At 46.3% G+C, this 11199-nt stretch overlaps 1 protein-coding gene across 1 annotated transcript in view; it reads left to right on the top strand.

Moving 5' to 3' along the window:
* Window positions 1–11199, top strand: part of fto (FTO alpha-ketoglutarate dependent dioxygenase) — a 118624-nt gene that overhangs the window by 13668 nt on the left and 93757 nt on the right. The window contains exons 3-4 of the mRNA XM_035628963.2: window positions 9321–9398; window positions 9514–10525. Of these exons, the coding sequence (XP_035484856.1) occupies window positions 9321–9398; window positions 9514–10525 (1090 nt within the window). The remainder of the gene's footprint in view (window positions 1–9320; window positions 9399–9513; window positions 10526–11199) is intronic.

The raw sequence follows: 11199 nt of genomic DNA, 5'->3' as shown, positions 1-11199 counted from the left end.
GCAGTTTTTTTGCTGTGGCCAGTGAATGGTCTAATTTTAATAGGGTCAGTTCTGCACGCTTACCAGGACAAATTGAATAGTGTATTATCTCTTGTGAGCCTGGAGGAGCCCCTTGTTTAAAATAATGTGATTTGTGTGTTCCTTCGTCAAAGTGTGTGTGTGTGTGTGCGTGTATTTAATCATGCATTAATGTGCGTGCACACGTGTGCTTGTACATGATCTGCCTCTCGGTGTGCATGCGTGTGTATCTATCTAAATCAGTGTTGAGAGTGTAAAAGGCCACAGCTGAAGTGAGCAGGATATCAGTCACCCAGTAGCAGGAGACAGGGCCTGGTAATTTGTGCCCCCTCCTCTCCTCTGTCTGACTGTTGGTCTTTCCACAACACCCCCGCCCCCCCCAAGCCTGCCTCCCCAGCCTCAAATTGACCAGGCTCGACTGCTGGTCATGCTGTATTACATGGGTTAGATGAAGTAATTATTTCTAGGCCACTGACTACAAGCAAGATTAATAGTTTTTGAAACGGCCATAATGGAGGGCTGACCCGCCGTGACATAAGCATTATTTCAAGCTCACCTCGACTCTCATCTCTCTCACCTCTGGGCACCGGTGGTGGGTGATTTATACCTGGGCTAATGAGGGGAGGGGACCTAGGAGCCCAGGGCCAGCAGCCTACCAGCGCAGTGTTGCAGGCCTACTCCAGTGCGGTGGGGTCACTGGAGGGAGGCTGGTAGAGTGTTTGCTTGATTGGGTTTGGGAAACAAGACGTAAAAGTAATTAAAATCTGCATTTTTTTTTTTAGGAACGTCATTGTTTTACTTTATGGATGGTTTAGGCTGTACTTTGAAGGGATTTGCTCTCCCTCTGAGATGTCCTTGAAAGAGCGGAACAATGTACAACTGATACTGAATCGCTTCTGTCCTGGGTCAGTTCATCTGTTCACCCCTCTTCCCCCTCTGATGCGAAGGAAGAAGAGAAGCTGGAAAGTTGTCACTAGGTGGCACTTGGACCTCATGTTATCAGATGCTTTCTCCCCTTCACCCCACCAGCAGCCTCTTCCCTCGCTTACCTCCCTCCTTCCTTGCGTCCCTCCCTCCCCCTCTGTGCTAAGTACACCTCAGATGTCAGGGTGTTTTATTTTTATTGGATGAGGGCAGTGTGTAATGCATTCACCTCCGTTCCTGCCAGCTGTTAAATGCCCCAGAACATGGTCTGGCCAGGCTCCGCCCCGTTAACCCCTCTGATTGGCTGTAATAATTAGCAGAAGTGAACGGTAACTATGGCACCTTGCATGGGTTTGGGACAGCTTGTGGCTCCCTGATACATCCGCGACATACTGGTTGGTCCTGCCAAGTGACTTAGGTCGGGCCACGTCCCTTCCCTACTCCAGAGCTTTAATATTAACCCTAAACTTCAACACATGTGCACAGTGTGGTGTCAGCAATTACATTTTCAAATGGCTGGGTTTGTAAACGTCCAGGATGTTAATCTGTCACCATTCAAGCTACTGGGAAGAGTGAAAAGAGGATTAAGCTATTCAATTCCTGGTGGAATATTTCCCTTTGTTCAGAATGAGTGAAGGAAAAATAAATAAAGAAATGAGGTGGCTTCTCAAGCAAGACAAGTGCCGTCTGCTATACTTCAGGATTTGGCTAATGCCATTACAACAAACCTATCTGCTTCAGGATTCCAGGAAGACAGGCTGACGGCCGTGTAAACAGCAACAAATGATATTCGGCTTTTAATTCAATATTAATCTGAGGTCACATCATAATGCCAGTTTATCTGGGTCAAAGACTACATGGCCGAGAATTGGACCTGTCCTACATGTTCAGTACACATCTGCTTTGCGCCATATGTTTTTTCTGGTGGCTTAGGTGATTGTCAGTATTAAAACTTAGTGCCAATGCCCCAGCTAGTAAATAATACCATATTCAAATATCAGTTTTTTATCAAGTACAACTCAACAAATGATTCAAGAGATTGCCATAGTTATCTGCAGAAAAAAAAAGCTCTAGTTGATTGTAGAAAAGTCCAACAGCACGCCACAGTTTGATGGATAGACAAGTTAGGCCTGTGTTTGTAAAAAAAATTGAAACGGACAGGATCCTGTCTTTTTTTCATATGTTGTATAATCTTTAGAAATGTTTCCCCTCCAAAATGGCTAATTTTTTGCTGTAGTGAATGTGACATGACTCCAGATTTGATGGTTCAAATATTCTTGAAGTGTTTTGTCGAGTATCAAATCTTATATGTTTAGCATAAGGTTGTAATATACCACATGATAATTGTCACAGCTGTCAGCCAATCCGGCACAGTTCCCCTGTCTTAGCCCATCGTTTACCCTTGACTCCCAACCCCTCGGGTCGGATTGCACATCATCTTTATCCCAGATGAAGTTCCAGACTCGGCAGTGTCAGGAGATGATCTAATATGGCGCCGGAAGGACACCGAGCCGGGAAATCATCGTCATTTGAAGAGGTTGCCTGTCACATGATGGGCTTGATCAGCCGGTGCTGCGGTACACAGAGCCGGGTCTTTGCACTGTCTAACAGTGGTACTGGATTAGAGACACAAGCCACTTCGACTGTGATCAGTCACTCACACACGGAGACACGCGGCAGGCCTGAAATCCTCCTTGCACACTTCATCTACATCATGTGCAAGCTTCTTTGTCAAGCCTACTGTATGGAAATGAGGTACACCGCTGTTGACAATGATAGTGCGTGAAGCCATCTTTGATGCCTTATTCTGTAACTTACAGTATATCATAGCTGCGGTACTGCCTGCCTTAAATACAGCACCAAGGCAGGCAGCTCTATGGTTGCCTGACCTGCCTGAATGCCACTGATCTGTGACATGTCGAGACAATGGCAGTGTGTGTGAATAGTCTGGCTCTACACCCCTCAGACGCTGTGTTTGGCTAAGTGCTATTGAATTGTTGACTGTCACAAATCACAAACCTTTCAATGACCAGGTGTGACCACGGTAACAGCAACACGCCCATGCGTCCAGCTGCTCTACGCTGAGCGATGTGGCGGTCTGCGTGGGGCTCTGAGGAGTGTAAAGTCAGCCTCTGGAGCTGGGGATTTTAAATGCTCCACCTGCTTATCGATCTCTTCTGCCCCGCTGAGCCAGCCAAGATTGGGCAACGGAGAGAGAGAGAGAGAAAGAGGGGGACGGGGGACGGAGAGAGGTTATGACGCAGACGGAAAGGGCAATGTGGTGGCCTCAGTCCTCCTGTCCTCGGGTCTGTCCTTGACACTGCCTGTGGGACTATCCTGGAGGACGCCGCTTGTCCTCCCTTTAAGCCCCGCACCTAGCCCCCACAGCCAGCCAGCCCTCCCCCTGGGCCGAGCTGCACTTTGCACAGCCATATTGATTTTTTTTGGAGGCACAGGAAAAGTGTGGCGTGGGTGTGGGGAGTGAATGAGGGAGGGGTGGATCGAGGGAGCTCTCTGAAGCACTGACTTCTCCTTGACTGCACCTCGAGACGCAGCGGCCCTGTTAGAACGACTCAATGGCCCCGGTGCCCTGCTGAAAACTGCTAATCACAGTCTTTCAATCAACGTTCCCCTTCCTCTCTTCCCTTCCCTCCCCTCCATCTCTCTCTCCTGTCCTCTTTTTCTCACTCTTTCCCCCGCCTTTCCCCCTCACTGAACTGGACCCCGCCTGAATACCAAGGGACTGTGTCTGCATTAAAACCGGCCATTCCACATGGAAAACAGCTGACCCCATGAAAGCATGTTGTAATTCGAAGGCGAAAACTAAAAAGCTTTTCTCGATCGACATAATCTTAATGGAAACATTACGGCCTGGCCGCAAAAACTAACGATTAAGGCAAATTGGCAAACGGCCCCTCACAGTGGCGGTAACAGCCAAGAATTCATGGGAATTGGACATTGTCTCTTTTGACGACTCGTTCGAAATCCTGCACTGGGTGTAAAGATACCCTTGAACAAGTTGCTGCAGCGAAGAACAGAGTGAAGTTTTTCTTATCGTCTAGCAGAACTCTCCAGATGTACAGTGCAGCTCCTGTGTGTGCAATTGGGTTGGTGTGCGAGTGTGAAGCAGCCAGTGTGTTTCTGATAAAGAGCATGCTCAGTCGGTCTCCACCGGATAAATAAAAAGGTTATGTAAGGCATACATCGACAGATCTCTTAAATGGCCCTCCTCTCTCTTCCTCCCCTCACCCTCTCTTTTCTTCTCTCCAGATTTGACATTTGCCAAAGGTCACAGAAACATCTTTTCCTTCCCCCCTTTGAGGTGTAGATAAGTGTGAAATAGAAGTTGACACCACGGACACATTGAAAAGCACTTAAACAGAGTGGCCGTGTGCCAACCTGTCCGTGTTTGGCTTTGTGCATTTGTAAATACTTTTGAATGATTGATCTGGAAACCTGGGTCTCCCTGTAAGCCCGTCAGGTGCAGTGAGCGAGATGGAGAGTGGGAGAGTTCAAAAAACAGATGAGGTCCATCTGATGAGTTTTCTTTTTTTTTTCCCCCCGCCCTTCATCTCTTCCCCTCTCACATGCACACATACTCTCTTCCTGACAGAATAACATGTACCCTGGGACGACTGGAAGAGTAGCTTTAAGTGAGTATGTGTGGGAGAAAGTGTGCACATGGCTCACAAACAGAGAACAGGAGAGGCCTGTTGGTGTTGAGTTAAACTGGCACACCGGGTGTGTGTTAGTTTACCTGATCTTTCGTATGTGACGAACGCGACTGGATCCAAATAAAGGGGGTCACATTGTTCTTGTGTGTGTGTGTGTGTGTGTGTGTGTGTGTGTGTGTGTGTGTGTGAATCTAATTTATGACTGGCAGCGGTACCCCCCACCCGCAGCTCCTTTAATGTGCTTAGATCAGTGTTATAAACAGGGCTTGAAAGGTCTGCCCAGCACCGGCCCCTTTAAATGACTGGCCTCTCGTTCGGCTGGATGGATGGAAATCTTGTAATATTAATGATCGCGTCCCCCGCCGACCTGTCGTGAGGTGAAAATGAACAATGCAGGCCCTCGGCCTCTGACAGCAGCTAACGGGCCAGAGCCGGCCTGTCGGCCATTTGTCATCACTCGCCCGACCAGCAGGACCCCCCCCCCTGAACACATGCTGACCGTGTCTGTCGATGTATACACAATGTTCACGTCAGTGATTTGAAAAATATGCAGTAGTTAATGGAGCAGCATTCAATTATTTTTATTTCTGGATCTAGTTTTGCTTTCCTATTTTTTTCGGACCAATTTTGAGTGAAAAACAAAACCAAAAAAGAATTCTGGACTTTGTGTACTGAGTATTACCCCTAATCTTTGGTGTATCTTCAATATATCTATATGACAGAAGTTGAGGGTGATATTTTTAATTACTCACATTAACATATGATCCCTTGTGTTTGCATGAGGTTGAATGGATATGTAATACATCACAGAATAATAGAGATTATCCAGAAAACAATGGCATTAACAGCAATGTAGCTGAAAGCTAAATGTTTTTGGTTTTCCTGGCAACATCTTCCTGACTCACCTCTGGCTCTCGCAGTCCAATTCATATTCATGGCCTGGTCCTGAGCATACACAGGCTTACACATTACCGCCGGCCCTGCTCTGAGGTCAAGTCCCCACACATTCCAGTTAGCCATTTACTTGTCTGGCCAGTTAGCCATCACACTGATTCACGGATTCTAGCTGGTATTCTCAGAATAAATGAATGCCACAAGTGGCTGTAAACAAGATGTCAGAAGTGAGAAACGGTTAATGCTTTTGCCCCGAGTGTTTTTTCAGTGGGGCGTGCGTGAAATGAAGAAGCATAATGGGCAAAATTAGCGGGGGGGGGGGGGCACTTTCCCCCACAATGTAACTACTACTGGAGCTGGCGTATTTCAGTTTTGTGCATGGAGTTATTTTAAGTGCATGATCTAAAAAAGAAGAAGAGTGAAACATCCCCCTGCATGTGTGCTTGTGCAGGTATTTGTGTACAATGGCACCTAGGTGCTGTGTTATCTCACTATAGTTCAAGTAAGAGGCATACTCCGAAGATGAGGTAGACGTTGACCTTTATGGATCAAACTTGAATATCATCAGCCGAGGGGTCTTGGGTTTTTTCTTTTTATTTTTAATAGCCTTAAACGTGCATATTTTTTCCTCAGTTCATGTTAATGTTGGAAAACTGAAATCAAGACTCCTACAAACTCTTAATGCCCCATGCATTCTAACACAGTTGCCCCGGTGGAGTGGGCACACTCTGCCCTCCTCATCACCCTCTGTCGCTTCGCACGAGCTCCCCAAATTCTTCGATCGGCCGCCAAATGGAGTAAGTAGGAAGCGCCTTTGATGCACACGGGTAGTCTTGTCTGTTTGAGTCCAACGCTTTACAGCCTACTTGTCAAAACTGTTGACTCACCATCACTTTTGCCGGCGAAGAGCAGTTCAGAAATGGGTGTCACACAAGTACCAATGGTTTGCTGTTCAAACACAGGCCTCTGTAACACCACTATCTTTCATGACAGCTGCGTTGCTGACCTGTTTGAGATCTGAGGGTTTTCCGTCCGTCTGCACTCTCGAGGTGCCATCCCCTAACCCATCCTTTGGTTGGAGCACTTTGATGAAAATATGGTGGACCACTTGTCTCGCACTGTAGACCAAGAAGAACTTTTAGATATCGGTTGGAAAAAATTGGTAAAACACTAGAGAAGTCAAAGTTTCAGAAGTTCCAATACATGGGTCGACAATTTGACCTTACATGGTCCCCTTTATCAGCAGTTATGATTAGAGCTGCAACAGTTAATCGATTAATCAATTAGTAACTGATTACTAAATCATTCGCCAACTGTTTTGATAATCGATTAATCGGTTCAATTAGTTTTTATTTAAAAATGGAGTCAGAATTCTCTGATGACTATTTTCTGGATTCTTTGCTCTTCTATGAAAGTAAACTAGATAGCTTCGGTATGGGGACAGAACAAAACTTCATCATGGGGTTTGGGAAACATGATCAGAATTCTCACAATTTTATGACATTTTATAAACCAAACAACTAATCGATTAATCGAGAAAATAATCGACAGATTGCAGCCCCAGTTTTAATGCATTAGCCAAATCTTGACAAGCCCATGGAGATTCATGTGTCCTCCGTCAGCATTCGCACCACATCCACTACGTTCCAGTAGAACCTCTGGGGCAGACACGAGTTAGACTATAAAGAGCTTTTATCCCCTCAGCAGTGCAGTTATCTGGCTATTTTGAGCTATCGATGCTTAGCGCTGGACATTAATCTACTCAAAAAAAAAAAAAAACTCTTTGAAGAAAGTGTCCGACGAAGTGTCACAGACTTGAAATTAATAAATATACAGTTCACATTTTGGTATCTCTTATAGGCCACGATCAAAGCAAACCAATTGAGTTCTATTCTACCTAATATGTTTTTCTGTGATAAACAGTCTGGCTGAGGGAATAATCCCATCAAGGAAGAGAGAGATTTAAAAAAGAGAAGAAAAAAAAAGCATCAGATATATCACTCAGCTCAGATGGTTGGCACGGCTGCCGTGAAGCATCCGCGTTATTATGGGATTGATAATCTTGTTTCTTGGGTCTGAGTGGAAGCGCAGACCTTTTCTTGCACCTCTTGGTTTTCCTCCTTGAATCAGGCGCAGACACAGAGGCAGCGAGACAGACAGCGGATCTCTGATATTCCTCGAGTCCATCTGCTTCAGAGGGCTCCGGTAACTTCTTGTCTCTCTCTTTTTTCCTGTGGAATTTCTGAGTAGCTTGATGTATTTGGCAAGTGTGTGACAGCCCTGGTTGTGTGCATTTGGGGTTGAGGCATCATGCTCACTACCCCGGCTGTGCTTTTTTTCAGGAAGGACACATATATGTGTGTTTGTGTGTGTGTATGTGTGTGTATGGAAAACACACACCCACACATACATACACACACACATACAGCATGTAGGCACTTTTGTGCTTGTGTACAGAGTTGTGCTTTGTGCACTCTGAATAAATCCGTCTGTAATGATATCTTACTTATGCACACACATGCACACAGCTACAGTAGATGGTTGGCAGGATACAAACTCACAGCGGCAACACACACACACACACACACACACACACAGACACACACAGACACACAGAGAGAGAGAGAGAGAGAGACGTATGCTCATACAACTACAGCCCAGAGCCTCACCTTGATATCTTGAGCTTCTGTCATGAGTTAGAATTTGACACCAATGAATGTGTGTCAGGTTGTCAATTTCATCCAACAGCCCTTTGAATGCAGTCTGGCCATGAATAGTGCATGTTGTTTTGTTTTTTTTAGATTCCAACTGTCTGCAATTTTTTTTGTGTTTTGTTTTGTTCCAGAATAACTTGGAAGGCCTGTACACTCATGTGCATCCTTTAAGAGAACTTTCAGCAGGTGTTGTGTTGTTTAGCCTAAGGTAAAGATTCAGCCCTGAAGGTAAATCCAGCAAATGGCCTCAGATCTGATGCCCTCCCGTTCCTCCTGCCTCCGTTATTTGGATCTGTTTGCCTCTGTCTTGTCTTTAATGCACACAGTTTCAACACTTGCCATCGTTTTTTTGATCCAACCTCCTTCTGAGTCAGGACACATCTTTTTAGACCTGCACTTCAGTGTTATTTACAATTACAAGACATTTTATTTAACTCTAAAAGTCGGCACACATTGTGGACGCCGGTTCCCATATTCCCTGCTGTGCCATATTGAGGTCTTTGGCATTATAAGTGCAGAAAAAAATGTGAGCTATTTATCCTAAATGTCTCAGAAATATACCTAGTATTACTTCTACTTACACCGTCGCGAATTTATAAGGTTGTGAGGAACCCCACGGCAAAAAATATTTAAAAAAACTGTGGGACGTGAAGTTAAAGTGACTAGTTACCAGGTCGTATCACAGCCAGTTTTGAATTCATCATTTGTTAAAACTCGTTCATTAATTGAGATTCAGTTTGTTTATTCTCATCAGTCCCCGGTCAGTTGAGGTTTTTACTGTTATTGCTGTGATTTCAAACTATCAGAGTTGGACTGTTTGTTCCTTAAATATTATATTTAAAGTATTCTGGAGTTTGCCATTGGCTTAATAGATGTGTGTTCTTCAAACTCAGCACTGAAGTTCTTGGTTTACGTCACTTCAGTCACGTGCATTTTGCCCCTCACACCGCCTCCTGCCCAGATAGCTCTATATTGAATGCATTCGATTAGATGAGTTAAAGCCACCGTTACATCATTGCAATGTAAAATGAAGCATATAATGCATCAGATTCCTGCAGCTGCTCATCAACCTGTTTTACTGTGATCTGTTCCACAGAGGCGGAAGATACTGCAGGAGCTGGGTAACAAGAAGATCCCCTTCCTGGGACCTGCAGACCGGGGCTTTCAGCCACTGGTGAGTCAACCACACTTTCAGAAAATGCTTATGATCTCTGAACCCCCAACTCTGCATCGATCGAGTTGCAATGTTATTTCAATTTTCGTTCATATCAAATAATTTTTTTTCCTAGTGGGACTCCAGTTACTCTGGCCTGGTTCTGAGGAGATCCTGCTCGCTGCCTGCTGAGCTCCATGGCCAAGTGCAAGCAGCTCTGCTCACCCTGAGAAGCAAGGGCTGCCTCCTGAGGGATCTGGTTCGCGTCCGTGACCGGGACGTATTCACTGCCGTGTCCCGGGCTCTGCTGGGGGAGCCAGGCCACACCTATCGCTATCTGGACACACGGCTCTTTGCCATACCCTGGCACAGTGAGGATGCTGAGGTCAAAGGAACAAACTGTTGTGACCCTGACTTCAGAGCTGCCTGCAAGGCATTGTGGGAACTTAACACCTTCTTCTGCTCAGACGTGACTCAGGGAGGAGGAGACGACCTAACGCAATGTGCAAAGGGAGAGGCAGAGGCCAAACAGGGAAAAGAGGGGGACACGGAGTCTAAGCACAGTGAAGACTCCAAAAACAGCGAAGGAGGGGACTCCGAGTCCAGACAAAGTGAGGAGGGGGACACAGAGTCCAAGCACAGTGAGGAGTGGGACATTGAGTCAAAACACAGTGAAGAAGGCTGTGCCGGGTCAAAACCAGAAGGCGAGTGGGAGACTGAGTCCAAACACAGCAGTGAGGAGGGAGAGTCCTCCCAGGTCAAACCCTGTGAATCCGGTGTTGCAGAGCAAAGCAAAGAAAAATGTCCTGGCTGGCCACCTAAGACCATCAGTGGTGCAGAGACTGAACCTGTGGGGCTGGGGCCCCAGGCCCAACTAAAGCGCAGCCTGTCAGATGACCACATTGAGGACAAGGACGACCAGGCGAGTGGGCAGGGCTGTTCCCAGCCTAGTCCACCCCAGGTATGCGCCGGTCTGGTCAAGTTCAACGTCACCTTGCTCAACTACATGGACCCCGCAGCAATGAGACAGCTGAAAGAGGAGCCGTACTACGGCATGGGGAAAATGGCGGTCGGGTGGCACCACGACGAGAACCTGGTCACTCATTCGCCAGTGGGTGTTTACAGCTACAGCTGTCAAGATGGAAAAGGTAAGGCTCAGAGCTGAAGAGCACACTTGTCACAGGTGCGCGACCTGGACCGGACATTGTGTAGATTTAACACTTTAGGATCTTTTGTTTTACCGTTAAACACCTTCATTTGACATAGATCATGCAAGTCTGTGGCATTTTTGTTTCTGAAATTAACATTTTTTTCCCCACTTCAATATCCCATCAACTTATCTCTTCTTAGTGGATCAGATGCAGCTAACCTTGTGTAGAATGGCCCTACAGCAGCGCTACAGCAGCTGTAGACATGGCCTCCGGTGAGACAACCATCAGATCCATCTCTGCGATAGTGTCAGGGCATTATCAAATGTCATCACCGGCTTGCTGCTGACAGCCTTATCGGCGACTGTGCGTCGGGAGATCACAGACTTTCGGGATCGGAGCTCTTAGCGTGCGCTCAATGGTGCAGTCGAGCAAACGGGCCTTATCACACACGCCACATCTCATCTAAATCATTTCCCCGAGAAATGATCGATGTGCAATTATCTGATATGGAGTAATGAGCCCTGCTTTGAAAAGTGTTCCTGACTGTACTGCGTGGATAAAACGGTGTCTCCTAATTACGGAATGCGCACTCTTTTCACGAGCTGATTGTATTTGCTGATGGGGTTGATAGAGGATCTCTGCCAGAGAAGAACTTTGCTCTCTAAGAATGC

Source organism: Scophthalmus maximus, chromosome 4, assembly GCF_022379125.1.
Source record: "Scophthalmus maximus strain ysfricsl-2021 chromosome 4, ASM2237912v1, whole genome shotgun sequence".
Taxonomy (NCBI): domain Eukaryota; kingdom Metazoa; phylum Chordata; class Actinopteri; order Pleuronectiformes; family Scophthalmidae; genus Scophthalmus; species Scophthalmus maximus.
The sequence above is the reverse complement of the archived record's forward strand: the minus strand, read 5'-3'. Positions and strand labels throughout refer to the sequence as shown.